Genomic DNA, 25235 nt, shown 5'->3' on the forward strand with positions numbered 1-25235 from the left:
GTATAATGCTACTGCAGAATGCTCTTAATTAAATATGGAATGGAGTAAAAATGGGATTAAAATCAAGTGATAATCTTTCAAACTTAAGTTAGCTTTCAGGAATTGTCTTCAAACATTTTGCTCCACACATCCTCTACAAAACGTTTTGAAAAATTATGTAGAGTCTGATACAATATGAAGCTCACATTTGAAATATTACATCATAATTTTAAAGTGTCAAAAGATGCACTCTCTACCATACTTTAAACGTTAGTATTTCAAAATAAATTTTTAAATTACTTTTTCAAATATATTCAATGGAATCTAAAAATTGTAGTGACTTGATACCCTTGTCATTCAATAATACATGACATGTTTTTCTTTAGCAGCAGAAATTTCAAATAGTTTCTTTTCTCCTCGAATCCACATTTTCATTTCAGTTTCCTAAGATAATTATTTCGTAACATATTTTTACTTGAAAGTATTTTGTTGATTACCTTATAGTATTTTTACAACAAAAATAATACATGAATTTTAGTTTTTAAATTTTTTGACTCTAAATAGAATTTTTATTGAGGAAGAATAAGACAGGAGTCAGCATCAGTTAATTTATTTTTGTTTGTTTTTACAGACATGAGTGCTGAAAATGTTTGTTTACCTAAATAAGTGGATGTAAATGGAAGGAGTTTTATTATAGCAATGTTTTTTTCATTATTTGATCTCTTTTTGCTGAGGTGACTTGAGCCATGAGTCAACATTAATGCTTTTTACATAGTTCAAAATTTTGTAGTGATTTTTGATGCGGTGATTTAGGACAGACTTGTTTTAAGAGTTGTGCGCTTAGCATACAACCTTTCAAAATTATATATTACTATTATTTTGACTATTTTAGTGCTGGATAATGCATCTCATGCCAAGTGAAATAGTTCCACTTAAGCACATGAAAAGGTTGTTAATGTGTAGCTTTTAATACACAGATGTCTGGCTATGTAATTTTTCTTTGTGTTGTATAATCAGATAATTATGGGAAAGAAATAAAACAAAGTATTCCCAAGTAATTTTCAATAATGTTAACCACTATAGTGTCCTAGTAGCTGACGAACTTAATTTGCTATGCAGGGTTTTGCTAAAATACAATATCGAAAAGCTCATGGCTTTTAAATTGCCCTAAATATTCAACTGGTTTGTAGGCTTATTCCCCCACCTGTATAATCAATCAGTAATTATTTAGATGGTATTTTAGTCCCATAGCTATTTTGCATTTTTCTTTTATTTTACAATTCTGGCGTTCATTGATAAAGTAAATTTATATGATAATAATTTATATGGGCCGGGCGCAGTGGCTCACGCCTGTAATCCCAGCACTTTGGGAGGCCGACGTGGGTGGATCACGAGGTCAGGAGGTCGAGACCATCCTGGCTAACACGGTGAAACCTCATCTCTACTAAAAAATACAAAAAAATTAGCCGGGTGTGGTGGCAGGCGCCTGTAGTCCCAGCTACTCGGGAGGCTGAGGCAGGAGAATGGCCTGAACCTGGGAGGCGGAGCTTGCAGTGAGCCGAGATCGCGCCACTGCAGTCCAGCCTGGGCGACAGAGCGAGACTCCGTCTCAAAAAAAAAAAAAAAATTTATATGATAATAATTGTGATGGTTAGTACTGAGTGTCAATTTGATTGGATTGAAGGATGCAAAGTATTGATCCTGGATGTGTCTGTGAGGATGTTGCCAAAAGAGATTAACATTTGAGTCAGTGGACTGGGGAAGGCAGACCCACCTTTAGTCTGGTGGCACAATCTAATCAGCTGCCAGCAAATATAAAGCAGGCAGAAAAACGTGAAAAGGCGAAAAGGTGAGATTGGCCTAGACTTGCAGCCTACATCTTTTTCCCATGCTGGATGCTTCCTGGCCTCAAACATCGGACTCCAAGTTCTTCAGTTTTGAGACACACACTGGCTGTCTTTGCTCCTCAAGCTTGCAGACAGCGCATTCTTGGACCTTGTGATCATGTAAGTTCATACTTAATTAACTTCTATATTTATATATTTGGAATATATATATATTCCATTATATATATAACTAATATATACAATAATATGCAATCAATATATATTATTATATATTATATTGTATATTATTATGTACAATTGATTATACATATAGTATATATATATATCCCATTAGTTCTGTTACTCTAGGGAACCCTGACTAATACAAGAATTTCACTTAGAATTTGTTATGCATTAAATCTGCATAGATCAAATATGACCAGGTGCAAAGTAGATAGTAAGGCAAAGGGAAGGAAATTATTAATAAGACATGGTTCCTTTCCTTACAGACGTTTTCCTCATTTCTGTTTGAATATGCTTAAATCTTTCTTTTGTAATCAGAAATGTAAAAGGAGTCTTCATGTTTCATAAAAATACTATTCTTTTTGTTTTTTTCTAGGAGACCTAAAACTTTCTTAGTCATTCTATGATTCCTTGTTTAAGATCCAGGAAAATGACCATATTCAGCACACAGTGAAAAAGCACATTCTTGGTAAATTCTTACAGAACATTGTGCTATCAAAGTTTAGATTCTGACAGATATTAGTTCATCTTCATCTTATGGTAAGAGGTACGCAGGCAAATTCCCAATTATATCTAAATCATAAAAAGCTCAAAGAACATGTTAGAAAAATAAGGTTATAGACTCCTGATATATGAAAATATATTATTTACAGTTACTTAGATGGATAATTTAGTACTTCATCTTGCTCCTACCACATGTTGTTTACATTTCTGTTACAACATTTTATTTATTCTGCCTGATATTTACAGTTTGTTTCCTCTACATGTACACACACGTGCACACGCATGCGTGCGCGCGCACACACACACACACACAGATTTATTATAAGGAATTGGATGACATGATTATGGAGCCTGACAAGTCCCAAGATGCACAGTTGGCAAGCTGGAGACTGAGGAGAGCCAATGGTATATTTCCAGCCCAAATGCTGGCAGACTTGAAATCCAGGAAGAAGCCATGTTTTGGTTAAAGTCTAAAGACAGGCAGAAATCCCATGTTCCAGATAGAAGGCAGTGAGGCAAGAGTAATTCTCTCTTATTGAGGGAAAGGTTAGCCTTCTGTTCTATGTAGGCCTTCAACTGATTGGATGAGCCTCACCCAATTAGAGAGGAGACTATGCTCTACTCAGTCTAACAATTTAAAAGTTAAACTCATCAAAAAAAAAAAATACCCTCATGGAAACACCCAGACTAGCCAAATATCTGGGCATCCCATAGCTCAGTCAGGTTGATGCATAAATTAACCATCACACCTACAGAAACAAGAGGGGAAAGGGAGAGGTATAATTGAATTCAAAGAAAACCACGGATAAAATGCCTATCAAAACTTAGAGAGACTCATTTTATTCTCTCTTCAGTTGTTTTTAAATCCATCGCATCTGAGTGCTTTTGAAAACATAGAAATCTGTCTAGACTCTGTATAATATATATGAAGAAATTGAGATGCAAAAAAGTAAAGTGACTTGTCCAAGGTCACACAGCTCATTAACCATAAAGCTAAACTAAAAGCAAAATCTTACAACTTCAGTGTTCTTTCTAGGCATACGCTAGCATAATTTCCCCTTTATCGCCTGTATGTGTGACATGAGAACTGGATAAAGTAACAAACTGAATTTCAAAATGTCAGTGCTAAATGCATTCTTGATACATGACTGTCTTTTGTAAACATGTACATCTGTGCAAAGTAGTGATTATGCTTCAGATCTCAAAGTGCTTTGGGCACAGTTATTCCTGAGCAGTATGATGATTTGGAGTTCATTCAAAACACACTCTGTTCATCCTCTCATAAGGGTTTTTGAACAAAGAAAACAAACCTTTAACACTGCCTGTGAAAGTAAAGGGCATGATAAGAAGGTGTGTATCCAGGCATGGAGCCAGAATGAACTATTCATTTTCAAGCTGCGGTCACTGAGAGAAGACATCTCTTTTAACCTAACTAGCTTGGAAAAGCACTGCTTTCTTCCTCCATATGTGGACTAAAAATATCATTTCTCCATTCCCAAATGGTGTGTTTCTGTGCGAGTGATCATGGGTAACCAATGCTATCTTATGTTTCTAAAATTCGTCAAGTTTTCAGGTAAATATTCATATAGAGACTTTCACATGTTCAGATTAGTTTTGTAAAAAACTAATTACAAACCCGCATGAGGGTACTGACGCTTCCCCTTAATGAACCATTTTCAAAGTTTCCATAAAAGGAATCTCAAAATAGATTATAATGAATTCCTCTGTCGCACATTATCATGGAACAAAGTGGTACATTTTTAGAAGTGGGCTACTGAGAAATGAATCTAACAGGGGAGGCGTGAGTAGAAGGCATCTAGAAGAAAATAAGTTTAAACACTTCTCTTTGGCTCACTTGCCTGGGTTTCTACTGCAGCTACTGTACTTCGATACTGAAGAAGCAGGACTAGATATCTGCAAGTCCGAGCAGGAGGACTACAAGCCTGCAAATCTAACAGCTGGAGAGTGTTGTGGTGGCTGCTTTCCTGTGGTAAGCTGATTTACTTGCTTAAGGTCTGACCTCATCATCCTGTCAGCATGGGTTCCCACCTACACGGTTAGCTGCAGCCCTCTGCTTCTGCTAGAAGGCTACAAGTATTCACAGTGTATCATAGGCAGTGGGGGAGGGGAGAGAAAGCAAGAAAGACTGCTCTCGGCACTTGTGCTTTTGTTAGTTCTACAGAAGAGGCAGAAAAACAAGAGATAACAAAGGCTCCGTTTCCTTTCTGTGAGAGAAGGCTTTTGTCTTTCCTCTTGCTACAATGTCAGTGTCTGGCAAGAAAGAGTTTGATGTGAAACAGATCCTAAGGCTACGCTGGAGGTGGTTTAGTCATCCTTTTCAAGGTTCCACCAACACTGGAAGCTGTCTTCAGCAGGAAGGATATGAGCACAGAGGGACCCCGGTTCAGGGCAGGTTGAAGAGCCACTCTCGGGACAGAAACGGACTGAAGAAAAGCAACAGTCCTGTCCACCACAATATACTGGCACCAGTGCCAGGACCGGCCCCTGCCCATCAGAGAGCCGTTCAGAATTTGCAGCAACATAATCTGATAGTACATTTTCAAGCAAATGAAGATACTCCTAAGGCAGTTCCAGAGAAGAATTTATTCCAAGAAGCTTGTGGGAAACGCGCACAAGATTTGGAGATGATGGCTGATGACAATATAGAAGATTCTACAGCAAGGTAAGAGTTTTTGGTCACATAACTGAAAGCCGTAACTTCAGTTAACTTAACCTCTACAATTCATGTTTAGGGTTTAAATAGAAAGTGTTATAATAATCTCTGAGTTTGTATTCAGCCAATCAGGGTCTCTCAGAAACCGTTTCCTCTAAGTTTATAAAAGAAAACAGCAATAACGAATACGTCTTGATAATTACTGGAAATTTGGGGTGTGGGTTATGAGTTTACTTCTATTTTCATTAAGAATTCTGTTTCAATTCTAAGAAGTGTTTATTGTAATTACGAATGTTCTATAAATACACTCCGTGGCTCAGATGTTTAAATGCAATTCTTTGTACAAGTGTTATGAATCACAGAAACTCTTTCTGACATTGAGTTAGGCCAACTTTGACAAAATAAAAGCTGTGACTGATCAGCACATCCTTATCTGTTTCCTTAGTACATAGTTGCTATATTGAGTCTTAAAAGTGTGTTATCTTTATGTGACGATATGGAATATCTGGCGTTCGGAGACTCATTTCAAGTTTTATTACTTTCATAGCTAGTTTTCCCAAGCATGAAAATATTCTGCATAAAGCAGGTAATAAGATGCTACTTACAGCAATGTGATCTTAAAGCGGGAAATGGAGCATTTCAGCTTTTACATAAAATGAAAATTGAATAAACAGTGACTATATAGTGTAGTTTGGGTATAGTTCCGAAAACATTTGATTTTGTCTTTACTTTTATGCCCACCGGTATTGTTTGAGTGCAGGAAAATTACGTTCTGTTCTCTAATACTGTCAATTATAACTTAACCTAGTGTATCCTTATCTCTTTGTTTTTTGCTTTTTCACTATCAGACATTTTTATAGTCCCAACTTGTTTTAGACACAGTTGATAATATTGGCAATGTAATTAATTTTTAGTAATGCCATAGAAAAAGAAGTGTTTTTATGCATTTTAGATCATATAGTAGTTCAACATGCTAATTTATTTGGAAACCTGTATATTTGGCATACTATGTTTCTACATAAAAATAGAGAAGAAGGACTGGCAGATTCACTTCTTAATGTAAGTTTTCCAAAATAACAACCTCACAGTTTCTTGCTTTCATAAATTCAAAGCAGAATATCAAAAGAAGCGGCAGCCTAACAACATTACAGCAAAATGATGCCTTTATTGGAACTCAGTCTTGTTGAAATATAAACATGCAGAAGACTTTGTGAAATGACATTAATAATAATGTTAGATGGTCTGCCATATAAACTTCTCAGGAAATAAGGCACGTATGTGTGAAATTTTCCTAAGTATTTTGTGCTTGTCCGTGGAAATGCTATATAACTGTAGGGATTGCAGGTTGCATTTGGTACAGCAAATAAGACTCTCAGAGTAATATAGAGTCCATAATTTTAAATTCAGCAGGCTTTCAAATTTGTTCTCCTCACCAAGAACAATTTTTTAAAACTGCTAAATTTGGAGATTAATAAATGAATTTAACTCTGTGGTAGAGAAATTTAAATTACCAACTGTGACCTTGGAACAAAATTATTTGAGAATACATGAATTAATTTTCTAGTATGAGAATATTTACAATAAAATACATGTTAGAAAAAGTGTTAGATAAAATGTCAAATTTAAAGCGTCATCAAGTGACAGTTTTAAAAAGTGCATTTATCCTTTGATTTCATTCCTTACATTTTTTATTTTCTAAAGAGATGCCTTGTTAATTATTCTATGGTTTCATTGGAGAGCTAACATTTTCTTAACATACATACAGGAAATGGTTTTAGAGGTGTGCCAAGGATATCTTAGGCAGGAGGGGGCTAAATTGAGGATCTTATTAATTGAAATACAATGGTTTATTACCTTCTCCTTACCCATTCTACATCTTCCTGTCTTGATGCAACATCATTTGAGAAGGAGCTTCCTGGTACCTTGCTTGTCCAGTGCCTCTCTTCTTCAGCAATGTTGGGGGGCAGGAAGAAAAGATCCTAACAAGTTGGCAGCAGGCTGACATCCGCTCAATATAACTCCAGTGGTTTTTTAAAAAAGAAAACTGTAGTGAGTGTGCAGAATTATCATACTAGTACAAGATGAGCTATGACGCTCAGAGCAAAGTAAGGCTCTTTAAGCCACCCTGACTTCTACAAATATTATAGGGAATAAATAGAGAATGGACTAAATTGCAAACATGCAATACAACAGAATAAATCACAGTTCGTCCTGGAAAGGATATTAAAGCCAACATTCTTAAAGTTATGTTAACATGTTGGTTTGGAAAATTAAAATCCAAATATATTCATATGCAATTGAATTATAAGTACATAGAGCATTTAGGAACAGCTCTGTATTGTGATTCCACACTGTCAGTATTCATATACCAGTATGCTGGTCATCAGAGACCTGTGCTCAATTATCATTTTACTTTTGTCCTAGTTATCCACTAACTCTGCATCTTTGATTCCCCATAACTACCTTGCTCAAGTGTCTTTTCCTTATTTCAACCATAGCATTCCAACAAAAAGAGCACATATTTTAACACTGTATTATGATTATGCTTCCTGTGTGACAGAATATTTAATTATGAAATCATATATATAGGTATTTGCAATTGCTCATAAGCATTATTGCATAAGTATACAGACAGATGTCACAGTGTTAACATGAAAAATCATGCTTACTGCATTTGCTGAAAGAGAGATGTCTGATTTCCTCTTGTGTTCGAAGACATTGCATAAAATGCAAATGAACCATTATGGGCCAAGAACATGCCCCAGTACAAAATTGGACATTTACAGAGCTGTTTAATTCTAAGGAATTGTCAGGAATTGGGACCATGCCCTTATTTTACCTGTTGGGGTTTCAGGCTTTTGCACAACCTACCAACTGTACTGATACGTGACTTTAAATATTTTTGTCATCTGTGCACTGCCAGTAAAGACTCCATTCTTTCTTTACTAGAGCCCTTTCCAAGTTTCAAGTGAGGTTTGCCTAGAAAAAATGAGCAGATGTTATTGTTTATGTTGCTATCCAAGAGAAAGTAGGATTGGATGAATAAGACTTAGAATTTATTAATAATTTATTCCACAAAGATTGAGCATTCGTTGTGCTCCAGGCACTCTTCTAGATGTTAGGGATAAAACAGGATCAAAACAGAGAATCTGTTTTCATTGAATCATTGAATACACATTCTAATGGGAAGAGAGAGGCAATAAAAATAAACCAAATTATAATATTTAGGTGATTATATATAATATGACAAAAATTAATTAGAAAGAATAGAGTGAAGTAGAGGGCACTCCTTCAGATAGAGAAGGCTTTTTGGATGAGGTAGTATTTGAGTAGATATTTAAATGAAGTGAGAAAAGACAGAATGTCTGACTCAAGAATTTGAAGCAAATGAGAGGTTACTTCTCCTGTGCCAAGGGAGTACTTAACCACCATATATGGTTTTCTATATAAATCAATGCCACATGTCCCCACAGAGTCCATTGATTAATGTTCAAAATATTCCTCAACCGGTGAACTAAAAATTGTGTCCCGCCCTGTTATTCATTATAGTGATTTTAGGATCACATGCGTGGTCCATGGCCCCAGAGGTGACTTTCCAGCCATCCTGTAACCATGTTGCTCTTTTGCCCTCTGGGGATGTGGCTATTCAGGCAGCGTGGCACGTGCCTCGTACAGAGACCTCTCCCCTTTATGAAAATAGACACATGACAGTGTATTTGCCTTTTTTAACAAAACGATTCAGATAGGGTCAAATGTATTGTGGGTCTTCATCCTTAACACAAACCCATCTGTTTTGATATCTGCTAGGGAAATATTCATGCATAAGAGAAATTCTAAGTCTAAAACAGTGAAACTTGTTGTAAAATTATTTCCGATAAAGCAGAAAATGAGATATGTGGGTATCTGCAGGGAGTGCTTTCCAGGGAGAAATCAATTTCACGGGGCCTGAGATGGGAGTGTGGTTGATAGTGCATCTGGAGAAGCGTGCTCAACAGAGAGAGTGGTAGGAAATGACCTTGGAAAGGTAACAATAACAAAGCAATACTAATACAACATTAAAAATAAGAAGTACCTTTTGTTGACGCTCACTGTGCGCCAAGCGTGGAGTACTTTACGTTTATTTTCTCCGGCCCCCAAGGGAAGACTTTGAATGTGAAACTGTTGCTGACATCTACAATTGGTATTTCTCCAGGTATTATATCTGTTAATGTTGTTGTGGCCTATCTTCTTACAAGGTGAAAATAGTGTAATTTTCTGAAGTTCAGAATTAGACCTGCTTCACTTAACTTTACACTGCATTATTCGGTAGAGACTTGTATGTCAAATGAAAGAATGAGAAATGAACTACAATTATATTGTTATTTACAGAAAGGTTAAGGTTAAATCTTTTCGCCTATGGTTTAAAACACACCACACAAAATTACATAAGTTATTCAATTGCTTTACTACATTTAGAACATTACGACAAAAAATTTAAATTTATTGCAAAGATTCCTAACATATTTAGAGATGAAACCTTTGCTGGTTGATTTCAAATCCTTGCTACTCATCGCCTCAATCCTGAGGGTGAGGTACCGTGGTCCTCATGTCTCGTTCCTGACAGTATGGTATCACATATGTAATTAAGTTAACATTCATTAAAATATATTTAATATTTGAAAATTTGGGGACTGCCATTTAAGGAACTTGGTGATACTTTGGAGACGTATGCTTTTAGGATTAAACATAGTTGTTATTTCTGGTATGTGAAAGACATCATTTAATTTTTGCATTTGGAAACAGAAATAAAGGCTTCAAAATGCATTGTACTATATAGCAAGTGGTGTCAAGAGCAGCATATTAATTAGTGATGTCAAGAGCAGCATATTAATTATATTGACGTGTTGCAAATTGCACAAATGTTCAGTCACTTTGTACTTTAAAGACTTTTCTGGAAACTTGTATGTCTTCTTTCTGACTCTGGTCCCTAATGCTGATCCTGTTGATGCCTTAAGACATTATAAGTCATATGACTTTATTAGTGAAAATAATTGCAGTGTTTTATACATATATGTACACATATCTGTATAGGTATGTATTCATACCAGTGTGAAATTATTTTATTTAAAGGAGAAGGAAAAACTGAAATCAAGGAGGAGCACTGGGGAACACTGGATCCTCAGTTAAAAAAAATCGAGTCAAAATCAACATTCTGAAAGATGAACCTGAAACATCTTGTAGTGCCAGAAAATAAGTATTCAAAAAAATGATGCAGGTGTGTCAAAGGGACACAGGAATTAATGAAAAAAGCTCCCAATAGCCAAAACTGGAATAATTTAAATAGCAAAATGAAGTACTATTGGATTGCAAATCATAAGATAAGATAAACACCCATGAGTCCATACTGATATAAATAAATGATGGAGTAAATGAGAAGGCCGGCCATGGTGGCTCATGCCTGTAATGCCAGCACTTTGGGAGGCCGAGGCGGGCGGATCACTTGAGGTCAGGAGTTCGAGACCAGCCTAGCCAATATAGTGAAACCCCGTCTGTACTGAAAACACAAAAATTAGCTGGGCGTGGTGGCAGGCACCTGTAATCCCAGCTACTCGGGAGGCTGAGGCAGGAGAATTGCTTGAATGCGGGAGGCAGAGGTTGCAGTGAGCCTGGGTGACAGAGTGAGACTCCATCTCAAAAAAATATATATATAAATATAAATACATAAATAAAAGAATAAAGACAATTTTTTTGTGCAGAAGAATTTCAAATAATTTATGCCAGCACTCTGCCCTCAAAGAGGTCGAGCAGAATACTGAGCCTTAAGTGTAAGCTGCACATAATGACTTCTTTCCAAAGGGTGAGTACGGTATGAAAGAAGGGCAGGAAAGTGGAAATTTACATGGTTGGTGGAGAAGCCTGACAAATATGAACTTAGCCAGATATGCAAGTTTAACATCAAAAGTGGTCAAAATTGCTAAAATTTTAGACATTCTCACCAAAAAATAAAAATAAATTGGTGAGGTGACAGATATGATAATTAGGTTATTGAATATTTTTAATGTATACATAGATCAAAACATTGTATTGTACCCCATAAATAAGCACAATTATTAACTGTCAGTTAAACATTTTAAACATTAAAATATTGTTCGATCATGTTGACAGTGTGTACACTTAGTGTGATGTAATGACAATAATATTTTGCCTTTGTTATCTTCCTCCTCCATCCCCATCATTCCAATCTAATCATGAGAAAAACATCAGAGAAATTTACATAGGGGGACATTCTACAAAATACCTGGTCTATACTCTTGAAACTGTCAGTATTATCAAAAAAGAAAATCTGAGAACCTGTCAAAGTCAAGAAGAGCCAAAGGAGACATGAAATATAAATGTGATGTGTAACAGAAAAGGGACCTTTGGTGGAAACTGAGGAAATTGAATAAAAATGGACGTTAGTTAATAATAATGTATGAATATTGGTTACTTAATTGTAACATATTTACCATACCAGCAAAATTTTAATAGTAAAATAAATTGAGTGCAGTATTATGTGGGGACTCTATTCGACGATTAAACTATCACAGGTTTTCTTTTTAAAAAGTGCAATATTTTAGCAAGGGTTATCTGAGTGAATCGATTTCCTAAGTCAGCAATATAAGACCATCCAATTGGGAAAACTGGGTATTGGTTGTCATTTGTTTTGCTTGTGTTCGTTGGCAACTAGTTAATGTAATACTGAGCCAAAATCAATGGACTGTTACCGCCTCTAATGCATAAGTCCTACACATTAGAGACAAGATAATATCCTAAAGGCAATCCTATGGAAGTTAGCTAAAGTTCTGATAACATCTAGTGACTACATGCAGTATCAAATCTGATTAACATGATATTAATTGTGGCTGTCATTCAGTGTAAATCAAATTTAAGGATGTAGCAACTAATAAAATCACAGTTGGGTATAACAGAAAAACTTATTTTTTAATTACTGAGGATTCCACAGACACTAATGAAGTGGTATATATGTATTCGTATTTTCAAATAAAAATATGGCCTGCTACTTTAAAATAATATTTACGTTGCCATGGTTTATCTCTCAAAAGGAAAACAATGACAGATACAAGACAGTCTTTATTATATAAAAATTTTTATCATCTTCCTATGCTAAAAGAAAAATGTAGTCATTGAGTATATCTTACTTATGGTGTTTCTATTCCATTTAGATAATCATTTCACCACGAAGAATGGAAAATTTTCAGCTATGGTGTTTGTTTGAGAAATAAGATTTTACAAGTAGACTAAAAATAACTATCTAAGAAAAGGTGACTAGAAGTGAGAAAACCTAAATCAAATAGTTTCCAGTTTTAGGATTAAATGAGCACCATTGAAACTTTGAACGTTAACCATTACATAAAGGTTTACTCTGGTAACTTATAAATTATGTATTAAATTTAATTAAATTTAATTAATAAATTTAATATATTTTAATAATTTAATATATACTTAATAAAATATAATTAAATTATAAAGTATGTATTTGCTAAATCACTACATATATATTATACTAATACTATCATTTGTACTGAACGAGACCACATATCAATTGTCATATTTATTGAAACGATCAGCAGTGAATTCATAGTCCTTTGTAACTTCCGGTTAACTTTTCTTAGCCTATCACTATTAGTCACAATGAATCATCCCTTGCATGCTTTCAAATATTACTGTACAAAATGTGTGTCTTGCCCTCCTCCCCACATTGTCTATTGCTCTTTCTTCATCAGTAGCCATACTAAATACCTTGCAATTTTCTTGGCACTTCTATGACATAAGCAATTGGTTCTTCATCAAGCCCTGGGTAGCTCACTAAAGGGAAGCTATCTATTACATTTCTTGTCTACCCTTTTCCTGTAAAACTAGACTGCTATCAGCACAGTGAGACTTAGGTGTCCTTTTCTGGTTAATGTTGATTACAGTACCTGTAACAAAACTGAAAACAATGCATGAGTAACAACCAACTGTCGCATAAAATTGTAAGCAACACAGCTACTTAATTGAGTCTGAAGTATGTTGCAACATGCCAAAATTCAGTTGTTTAAGATGTTTCCACCATTCAAGAATTATTTATTGAGCCCTCATTTATGTGCATTATGGTTTCCTACTCACACAAATGAGTACAAAGGTAAATATTATGTGCTAATTTTCACTAGAGGCTTATGGCATAGTTGGAGAGAGAAAGTGTATTCAGTTGAAAGGTTTCATGACTGTGAAAAAGAAGTGCATTATAAGAATACTTTAAATTGCTTAGTCATTGAGCTCCATAGGCATTCAAAGAAAAGAACATCTTTCTGGCCAGAACAATCTTGGAATGCTTCATGGAGGTGATGTAACTTGAGATTAAGCTTGATGAATGGACACATTTTAACGCAGCTATGGGAAAGAATTAATTATAGGCAGAAGCAAAAACCTTTCTATTGCCTTTCTAGGGAGAAACGTGATGAAGCAGAGAAGTTTAATATATACTCCAATGGAAGATTTCAGTTTTGTCAAAATGAAAAACATATTGGAGAAGAGTACAAAATGAGGAGACTGAAGAAGAAAGTCAGAGCTATATTATGGAGGCTCTTAAAAGACAAGATAGGGACTCTGAACATTTTCTTAGAAGTCAGAGCTTATTAATCCTCAAGAAATCTCTAAAATATATTGTGTGTGTGAATATTTTGAGGGAGAGGTTCCATTCACTTTCCTCAAGTTCTCAAAAAGTTCCATTTTACAAGAAAATTTAAGAAGTACTGTTGTAGACAATGAGGAATCAGTGAAAACTATCAAACTATGAAATGAAATAATGAAAACAATGGAAAATGTATCGTTTAAATTCCTGAGCAACAGATGAAAATAATCTGCAATTTTTAGTGAATGAGATTTTTGCAAGGAAGTTTTCCCAGCCAGTTAGAAACACCTCACTTCTATATTTACACTAATTGTCATCTTGACATGTATTACCTAATCTACTATCAAAGATTCCAAGCTTTTGAGAACATTCTTAAAAATATACTTCTGCAACCCTGTATCCTAAGCTGTTGCATCATAGCACCATCTTGAAACTGGACTCACTATTACAGTGTGTCCTGCATTGGAGGCCAATAGCCACTTATACTTGTTGTCCCTGAGGCCTCATCATCATTCTATCACATTCACATGGGTGCCTGCAACACCACAACCCTAGCTGCCAAGAGCCTGGGCCTGATGTTAAAACGAAGACCTAGACATCCAAAGCCACGTGACCCTTTCCTCCCTAGGAAACAGTTGGACCTGCACAGCAGAGAATCTTCTGAACAACATGCCAGCTTCCCACACCCGCACATATATGTGTGTGCCCATGCCCAGCCTCATGGCCAGTTTAATGGCTGTTCCGACCCCCTGGAGAGCTTTCCACCCACACACATCCAGCATGACAACCAGCCTGGTGTTTACTTCCCAGCAAAACGGTGACAATGCCATCCCAGATCTCCAAGCCTAGACCACTGATACACGTGCCATATAAAAGTAGCATTCTAGGATTCATCCGCAGGAAAGAAAGACTTTCTCTGGGAAAGCTACTCACAAAATTGGGAAAAAAAACAATTGTTCTACTAGATGCACAGATACCAACCTAAGCACACAAGAAACATGAAAAAGCAAGGAAACATAACACATACAAAGAAACATAATAAGTTTCCAGTAGCAGATTACTGGAGAATGAAATTCTGTAGCATCACAACCTTGGCTGCCAGGAGCCTATGCCTGACGGTAAAACTAAGACCTGGGCATCCAAAGCCTAGAAAGAGTAGGGAATGTAGAAAGAATATTTACAAAATACCTGAAAAAGAATTTAAAATAATGATTATAAGGAAACTCAACATGATACCAAAAAAAATCAAACAAACAATTCAGAAAAATTAGAGAAACAATTTGTGATCTAAGTGAGAAATTCAACAAAGAGATAGATATATTGAAAAAGAACCAGAAATTTTGGAGCCGAAGAATTTCATAATGAGATAAAAACACAATTGTAAACTTAATAATAGACTAGATTAAGCAGAAGAATTTCTGAACTCAAAGGCAAGCTTTTGAAATAACTCAGAGGAAAAAAAATAATAAAAGAGAATGAATAAAGCCTACAGGACTTATGAGACACCATTAAATAAAGAAACTCACAGTTTAAGAGTGTTCTAGGCTGGGCGCCATGGCTCACACCTGTAATCCCAGCACTTTGGGAGACTGAGGCAGGGGGATCACGAGGTCAAGAGATTGAGACCATCCTGGCCAACATGGTGAAACCCCATCTCTACTAATAGTACAAAAATTAGCTCACTGTGGTGGTGCATGCCTGTAGTTCCAGCAACTCAGGAGGCTGAGGCAGGGGAGTCGTTTGAATCCAGGAGGCAGAGGTTGCAGTGAGCCAAGATTGCGCCACTGCACTCCAGCCTGGTGACAGAGCGAGACTCAAAAAAAAAAAAAAAAGGAGTGTTCCAGGGAGAAGCGATGGAGAAAGTCACAGAAAACCTGTTTAACGAGGTAGCTAAACACTTTCCAAGTATGACATCTTATCACGATCATCCAGATTCAGGAAGCTCAAATGTTTCCAATTATGTTCAACTCAAATATATCGCTTCTGAGTCAGACTATAAACAATCTGTCAAAAATCAAAGACAGAGAGAGAATTCTAAAAGCTACAAAAGGTAAGAACCAAATCACATTTAAGGGAATACTCATTGGACTTTCAGCAGATTCTCAGTAGAAACTTTTCACGTCGGGAGAAAATGCAATTATATAATCAAAGTGATAAAAGGAAAAAAAACCAAACACTGTCTTCCACTAATCTCATATTCAGCAAAGCTATCCTTTTCAAATGAAGAAACAGTAAACACCTTCCTAAACAAACAAAAGCCAAGGGAATTTATGACCATTAGACTGGCCTTACATGAAATTCTTAAGAGAGTACTGCAACTAAAAATGAAAAGATGATAATTACTATAACAAAAACAGGAAATTATGAAACTCACCAGTAAATGTTAATTCATAATCCAACTCAAAATACTCCAGGGCTATAATGGTACTATGTGCATCATTCAATGTTCTAGTGTAAAGGTTTAAAGTCAAAATGGTGAAAAAGAAGAGTTACAATTAGTGACTAAGTAATACAGAAAAGTTTTAGTATGCTCAAATTGAGTACAATTAATATAATGATTAATATTATACCTTAACTGGAAGAGAAAAGTATTCCTTTTGACAAAAACCTAGTCATGAGAACAATCAGAAACTACTTTTCTGTAGTTCCCTAGGAGAGTATAGCGTCTTTAATCTTGATCTTTTACCATTACATTCTCTATATGTGAGCCCTACAGTATAGACTGCATATGCTTCAGAAAGAAAATGTTTGTTTCCCAGAACAGTCATGATACTGCATTATTGTGTTTTCCAAAAAATGGCTGGACATAGCAGATAATCTCAGAGAAGATTTGGAGACATAAAACCATACTTTTTAATATCCTTTTTTTGAAAAAGACTATGCCAAATGTAAAAAGTAAAATGTACCTTGATAAGACAATAAAGAAATTCATTTTCTTTGAGGTTGTAATATCCAATTATAAAACATTTAGGTCAATATAATTTAAATGCCTTAATCCAGAGGCACTTCATGTTTCATGTTAATTGGGCAACTAGGATACTATATCACAAATTTCAGCAAGTACTATAAGCAAATAATTATAGTAGCCAGCACAGTGTGATGAAAATTCATCTCCTTAAAACAAACACGTAGCTTAGATCATAAAACCTACTCAGTTTTCTCATTGTTAGTAATGAGCTTGCTTATTTTCACTCCCAATATTTCTAAGTAAAAACCTTCTATGAGGGAAAGGAATTCAAGAGTTTCCTGTAGAGCCACAATGAATGATTTAACAAAAATCAGGGTATAGTCCAAGGATAAAGAACATTGAAACCAGATTATTAAGTAAAGGGAGTTTCAATTAGGAGTGATGGTCAGTTTATCTAGTCAAGACCAGAAAGCCGGAAATAGGAATCTCTGATAAAGGTGACACAAAAAAGAACGGAAAACCAAGGTTAGAAACTCAGCAGGAATAAAAGAAAGCATGTCTGTTAAATGTATAAAGTTATAAAGGTTATAACAGAGTAGAATGATGGGGACAGCTCATTTTCAGAGACCCTAGTAAATGTAGCTACTCCTGGGACAATTCTCTTTCCTGACATTGCTAAATAAGATCTTGGACTTCACTATGCCCAATAATTATGTAGGGAGCTCATTAAAAATGTAATTATTCACTATCCATTACCAAAGAATTTGACTTATTGGTTTGGGGGTAGAACATAGGAATTTGAATGTTTAACAAACGTCTCAGGTAATATTGACTCAGGAACCAAACTTAAAAAACAAACAAACAAACAAACAAAAAACACTTTAACTCCTGACAGCCCAGTTTATCAAGATTCTTACAGAAACCCAACACTTGATATACTGATAATGGTAAACGTGAAAGAAATAAATCTAAGACTTGAATCTGTGACTTACAAGTTCCCACATGTTGACCAGGTGGATACTTAAAACAATAGAGTCAACAGCATTAATTTAACCTTCCACCCCTCCTACATGTTATGTGCAAGGATGGCAAAGAAATAGAAATGGAGGTCCTTCCCTGAAGGATTTCATAATAAAGTTGGAATAAAAAAATACAACCACTCATAAAAGCTTTAAGAGTAATTACAAAACAGCAACTTGGCATGAATCACCTGGTGTTTAACAGTATAGAAGCTATTCAGGATAACTAAGATGGAAGTAGGGTTAATGATTCAAGACCTCTTGAAATGCAAACGTAGAAAGTTTAATGCAAGAATAGAAGGTGGAAAATGGGATGAAAAATTAAGCCCTTCTTTACAAATTATGAATCTGATTAAGAGATTTAATATGTTAAATAATCACCGTTCAGAAGCACTTGTCTGATCTTAATAAAGTGGAGAAGAAAGTTTGGTAGCAATTTGTATACTTCTTGCACCTGATCAAGATTTCCTTTTATTTCTACATTAAGTATTGTAGATACACTTGAACTTGCTATAAATGATTAGAACAAGTACATATGCTATAATTTCACAACTAGTGCATATCTGAGGATGAAGAAAATATTTGCTCTGAATTTTTTTCATCCTTTCTACTTCCATTGAATTGACCTTATAATAATTGCATATTTACAGATATATTAGCATTTTAGTAGTAGAAGGGACTTATAAAGAATGACCACACCTAATTAGTGGCAAAACTGGGACTATAAGCCAAATTTCCTATGCCTGGCTTCTCACAGCAGCATATTTTACTCCTTCCTCCTGATAAAATTATGAACGTTCAATCATCATGATAGCTGAAGATATTAGAAAGTGCTTAGATTAGACTGATCACAAAATTATTTGGAGTTAAATATGTGAAATAATTGTGACACTTTAAATCCTATAACTACCGTATCAAATTAGGACATTTTACAAACCTTAGTATCCTAAAAATAGCTAAATCATCTTGTTCCACTCTTTGCAGAAAATATCTAAAATATTCCGCCAACTCAGAAGCAACTATTATACTCTGTAAATTATCTATTAGCACCTGGAAACTTTTCTATACTCTCAGTTCAACAACAAGGCAACAGGGTCTCTGGTTGGGGATTCATCTGGTCTTTCAGCTTCCATTTATTAGTTGTTTTGTGATATGATTTCGATCTGTGTTTCTGCCCAAATCTCATGTCAAATTGTAATCTCCAATGCTGGGAGTGGGGCATGGTGGGAAGTGATTGGATCATGGGGGTAGTTTCTTATGAATAGTTTAGTACCATCCTTTTGGTGCTGTTCTTATGATAGTGAGCTCTGGTTGATAAAAGTGTGTAGTGCCTCCCCTTCTCTTTTACTCCTTCTCCAACCATGTGCAGTGCCTACTCCTTCACCTGCCATGATTGTTAAGTTTTTTGAGGCCTCCTAGAAGCTAAGCAGATGCCAGCATTATGCCTCTCGTACATCCTGCAGAACCATGAGCCAATTAAACGTCTCTTTATAAATTTCTCGGTCTCAGATACTTCTTTATAGCAATGCAAGAACGAACTAATACATTTGAGTAATCGAGAATCAAATGAATTCCCATTTAAACTGTTACCATTTTGAAGTAGATCAATTTTGCAACTTTGTTCAAGAAATAAGGAGTTAATTTGAATACTACTGACAAGTTCTCTGAAACCTAGCCAACAATTACTCTAAAACAAATTCGGCCCTATTCTCTTACTCTCCCTTCAGCAGTATAAACCTGATGATAAATAGAAATATGTAAAAATTTCTATGATGACTTTTAAAGTTACCTTGCAGTTTTTCTCTTCTTTAAGCCAAATTGTCAGAAATGATGTAAGATTCTTGAAATTCCCTTTGTCGTCCCTCTAGATAATTTAGTTAGTCTTACCTTGACAGCTATACGCTAGTAAGGGTGTGGCTATCATATATTTTTTACTTTTGTATTAAAAGTAGCTTGCAAAAATAAATGAATACAATTTACTTGTTCCACTAAATTTGAGATCATTAAAAGAGAAGAGAATACTTGCCAAAACATAAAACAATTATGAAATAGCTGATACTGCTGCCACTGAGGCTCAAATAATAGATATTTTCCCTTGTATAAAATAATTTTCCTTTGTCATTCTAGTATAGCATAAAAGTTTACAGGGCTATGAGAATATTAGTCATTTAGTGAAAATACAAATCTGAAAAAATGTGAAGAAAGTGCAAGTGGGGGGATATTCTGTGCAAACTTAATATATAGTATGTCATTATATTTTCATTTTGAAGAAAAAATATAATAGCTCTCCTAAGATTAATTTAAGAAAGAACTGTATAGGTGGTTGATTAAATCATTCTTAAGTAGCTTCATTGTTATATAATTTTAAAATTTAATTTATAAGTTTTTGAAAAACAGCTTAAATATCTATATTTACTTTTCATATTGTATCACAAACATTAGTTTATGATTAACAAATATAAACAGAATTGCTACTGATTTGTTGAATAATAATTGTTTATATTTGTCTATAATTGCATATATTTTAAATGTGTATCTAAGAACAAAGAACAATGCTCACTAAGAGAACTGCTATAGCCAAGGTTGCATCTACAATGCTGGAAAATAATGAAGTGCATTTAACATAAATATAAAGATAGCTTGATGTTTCCCCTGCCTTTTTGCTTTAGTTAATATGTGGAAACTAAGAGATCATTGGCTTGGAGAAATGTGTTTTTTGAAAACACATCGACTGTTTGACTAAATCAAGAAGATATAATAAAACACAATGTTTATTTATAATATTAATTTGAATTCTAAAGAATGTTTTCTTCAAATTATTTTATTTTTATATTAATGTTCTGATTTTATGTTTTCAATTTTAAATGGAAATTACAATGATTCGATGACAGTCACCTCAAAGTTTCAGTACTATTTAACAAGTTTATATAAATATATAGATAGGTAGTTATATAGATATAGATACACATATACATACACACTTCTTAGAAAAAACTACACTTTCAAAAACCATGCCCTATTATCAAGGTACAACTAACTAAATATATTTTGTTTTACTAATGAAATGCTTAAATGAAACTTGGCTAACATACATATGAAGATATTACCTTTAAATTTTACTTAAGTTTTTAAAAATATCCCCATATTTCTTTAGTTATCTATGTCAGTAGCTATAATCTCATTCTTCTCATTTGATAAAAACTAAGATCACACGGCCCGAAAAAGAGGGATATTGGAAATTTTTATATGGATATGGTACTTCTAATTAATGTCAAGCATTTTAGGAATTGAGAAGAAGGCAAGCTCAAATCACTTATTTGGTATTTCATTAAAAAATGCTTTATAGGGCACGCATTTAACTGTATGTGAATCTGGTGTGCTGGAAAGCAACAATCCTGTACTTAATGCCAAATACTAATGCATGAATAAAAAGGTTGAGAGTCTCACTTCAGATCTTCATTTTATGCTAGGCATAGACAACATCGAAACTCCTGTTATTTTCCAAAGTCTGAGCTTTCCTCTTTTTCCCTTTCTTAACTCCTTCTTTCCTCATTATTTTAGTTCCTTTCCTAAGATGGGATGAACAGAAGTAAGAACTGATACATGGAGAGGCATCTCAGCTGTAGGTTTACTTCAAGAAAGTGTCTCCAGGGTGCAACAGAAGTCCACATGAATCAAAAGGGGATGTTATTCTGAGCCTATATATGTTAAGGACGACTATGTCATAATGTCAGGGTTGCATTGAAACTGACTATGTTATAAAGATTGTGCCTAAATATCTGCGTATGAGCTATGAGGATTACTGGTATTTGTGTTTGAAAGCTATTACAATTATTCCACTAATTTTTGTTTTTTAGTGTTAATTTTATTAACACAGGTAAAACAATTTAGGGTAACAAAAATATCTTTGGAAAAAGTGGTAATAATTTTTAGAAATGTATTACTATATTCGGAATATCTAATTAAATTAGTAAACTTTCTTTGGAAGTTTAGTAAATTCCATTCCTACCGATCACCATGGGAAATCCCAATTGGAGCTCACATTTTTATTAAGAACTTTATTTTGTGGTAGCTTCCTGGAACCCTGTGGCAAGATCTACAGAAAAGTCTCAAATTCTGCCACTGTATACTATTTGTGCAATTTTTACTATGAGCTTCATTTATCTCCACATCCTTCATTTTCAATCCTTCACCTCCCTTCTCTTAAACTTCAAGAATTTATTGTTAGAAAACTTGGAAATTTAGAGAAACAATATTACAGACCTCAAAGCCGAACTTAATCTTATATTTGAATTGCTTCACTTGCTGGACATTGTTGTCGAAACCATTTCATTTTCTCACATTTAATTCAGGAACATAGACTTGTCAAATACTAAGTTAAGAAAAATATAAAACTTTTCATCATTTTTTAATTTTATGAATATTTATGGCTAAAATACACATTAACATTTGAAAAGGAAGTACTGCATAGAAGATAAAGTAATTCGTAATGTTCATGAAATTAGCAAATCCCAAAGAAATCAGAAATATACAAATTAGATTCTGTATCTTATATATGCAGTATAATATACAGTATATAAAATGGTTAAGACATTTGTGCCATTTTTGTTTTAGACTGTTGCCGTGCTAGTATTTCTAAAATCGTTCACTCCTGAAGCTTTTCATCATTTTGTAGTATCTGCTGCACTTTATGAGAGGTGATAAAGAGGACAGAAAACTGGTTTTTTTTTCCTCTCTTCAACCTTTTTGTGATCATTATTTTAAAATACAAAATATACCCTGTTTTTCTCCCCAGGGTCTAAAGTTCCTTTAATGTCTTCTTCTTATCTGGAAGGTAACTTAATTTTTTCTACTTAAAAATATTCTTGATAAGTTTTTCATTATTTTTTACTCAATGCATCCGATTTTTTGACTCAGTTATTTATTCTGGGCTTCAGAAATACTGAACAACTTGTTTTTATTACTTTTTTATAACTTGCTATTTCTCTAGGATTATTATTATATATATATATGTAATTTTTTTGCATCAAAAACTCACATTATGACAGTGTTCTGGTAATGGCTATTACCAACATCTGATGAGATACCAACATCTGATGAGAACATCTGTTGTGCTGGAAAGTAACAATCCTGTACTTAATGACAAATAATAATCACCAAACAAAAACACCCCACCCACCCCACCAAACAAAAAAAAACAACACCCAACAAAAAAACCACAACCCCCCAAACCCAAAAAAACAAACCAAACAAAAAAAAACCCAAAAAACATGCACGAACAAAATAATGCACATCCTAACATCCAGCATTACTCTATTTAGTAAACTTCTTCCCTGATAAACTGATTAGTCAATCCTTTCACCCTTATCTCCATCTATGAAGAGCCATTTTCTTATTATAGTCACGCATCACTTAACAATGGGAATACAGTTTTAGAAATGTGTTGTTAGGCAATTTTGTCTTTGTCTGAACAGGACAGTGTATTTACAAACCAAGATGGGCTAGTCTACACATGTAGGCTATATGGTATATTATATAGCTACAAACCTGTATATGATATTACTGCACTGAACGTTGTAGGCAGTTGTAGCACAATGGTACATATTTGCATGTCTAAACATAAAAAGTACTGTGAAAATATGATATCAAAGATAAAAGAAGGGTACATCTGCGTAGGGCACTTGACATAAATGAAGCTTGCAGGACTGGACGTTGTTCTAGATGGGTTAGTGATTGAATGGTGAGTGACTGTGAAGGCCTACTATATTACTGTGTGCTGCTGTAGACATTATAAACACTGTACACCTAGGCTACACTAAATTAATTAAAATATGTTTTCAATAATTAATTATAGCTTACTGTAACTTTTTTACTTAATATTTTTAACTTATATTATTTTACTTTATATATTTTTTAACTTTATATTTTTAACTTTTTGTTTGTAATTACACACCTTGAAACACAAATACATTCTACAGCTGTGAGAAATATTGTTATATCCTTATTCTAAAGTATTTTTCTGTTTTTAAAATTTTTATTTTCACTTTTCAATTTTTTTTGAAAAACGAAAACACACACACACACATAATCCTAGACCTACACAGAATCAGTATAATCAATATCACTGTCTTCCACCTCCACATCTTGTATCACTGGAAGGTCTTTGAGGCAAGCATACACATGGAGCTGTATCTCTTATGATAACAATGCCTTCTTCTGGAATAACTACTGAAGGCCCTGCCTGAAACTGCTTTAGAGTTAACTATTTTTAATAAGGAATAAAGGAATAAGCCCTACAATAATGACAAAAAGTATAATATAGTATATATATATATATAAACCAGTAACATCATTATTATCCTTATCAAATATTATATATAATTAATTTTATGTGCTATATAGTTATACAACTGGCAGTGTAGTGTTTGTTTACACCGACACCATCACAAACATTTGAGTAATGTGTTTCATTATGACATTATGACAGCTATGATATCACTAGATGATAAGAATTTTTCGGCTTCATTATAATCTTAGGGAACCACTGTCATATATGCAGTCCCTTGTTGACTGACACATTATTATGCAGCTGCTATGATTTGACTCTGAGTGCCCACCCAAAGCTCATCTGGAATTGTAATCCCCGTGTGTTGAGGGAGGGACCCGGTGGGAGGTGATTGGATCATGCCGGCAGTTTCCCCCATGCTGTTCTCGTGATAGTGAGGCTGTTCTCATGAGATCTGATGGTTTAAAAGTGGCAGTTTTGGCCCGGCCCAGTGGCTCAGGCCTGTAATCCCAGCACTTTGGGAGGCGGAGACGGGTGGATCAAGAGATCAAGAGATCGAGACCATCTTGGCCAACATGGTGAAACCTCGTCTCTACTAAAAATACAAAAAATCAGCTGGGCGTGGTGGTGCATTCCTGTAGTCCCAGCTACTCAGGAGACTGAGGCAGGAGAATCACTGGAACCTAGGAGGCGGAGGTTGCGGTGAGCCGAGATCGTGCCACTGCACTCCAGCCTGGGTGACAGAGAGACACTCTATTTCAAAAAAGAAAAGAAAAGAAAAGAAAAGGGGCAGTTTCCTCTGCATTCTCGCTGTCTCTCCTGCCACCTTGTGAAGAAGGTGCTTGCTTCCCTTTCACCTTCCACCATGATTGTAAGTTTCCTGAGGCCTGCCCACCCATGCAGAACTGTGAGTCAATTAAATCTCTTTTGTTTATGAATTGCCCAGTCTCCGATAGTATCTTTACAGCAGTGTTAGAATGGACTAATACAGATCATTTGCACTGGTAGTGGGACATTGCTATAAAGATAACCTGAAAATGTGGGAGCGACTTTGGAACTTGGTAACAGGCGGAACTTGGAACAGTTTGGAGGTCTCAGGTAAAGATAGGAAGATGAGGGAAGGTTTGGAACTTCCTAGAGACTTGT

At 34.8% G+C, this 25235-nt stretch overlaps 1 protein-coding gene across 2 annotated transcripts in view; it reads left to right on the forward strand.

Annotated features, from left to right (window-relative positions):
- The first annotated feature begins 4411 nt into the window (after positions 1–4411).
- KLHL4 (kelch like family member 4) overlaps positions 4412–25235 on the forward strand; it is a 168900-nt gene continuing 148076 nt past the window's right edge. For both annotated transcript variants that reach the window (XM_050775225.1, XM_050775224.1), the window contains exon 1: positions 4412–5235. In XM_050775225.1, the coding sequence (XP_050631182.1) occupies positions 4814–5235 (422 nt within the window). In that variant the 5' untranslated portion in view covers positions 4412–4813. The remainder of the gene's footprint in view (positions 5236–25235) is intronic.

The sequence above is a fragment of the Macaca thibetana genome, chromosome X (assembly GCF_024542745.1).
Source record: "Macaca thibetana thibetana isolate TM-01 chromosome X, ASM2454274v1, whole genome shotgun sequence".
Classification (NCBI taxonomy): Eukaryota; Metazoa; Chordata; class Mammalia; order Primates; family Cercopithecidae; genus Macaca; species Macaca thibetana.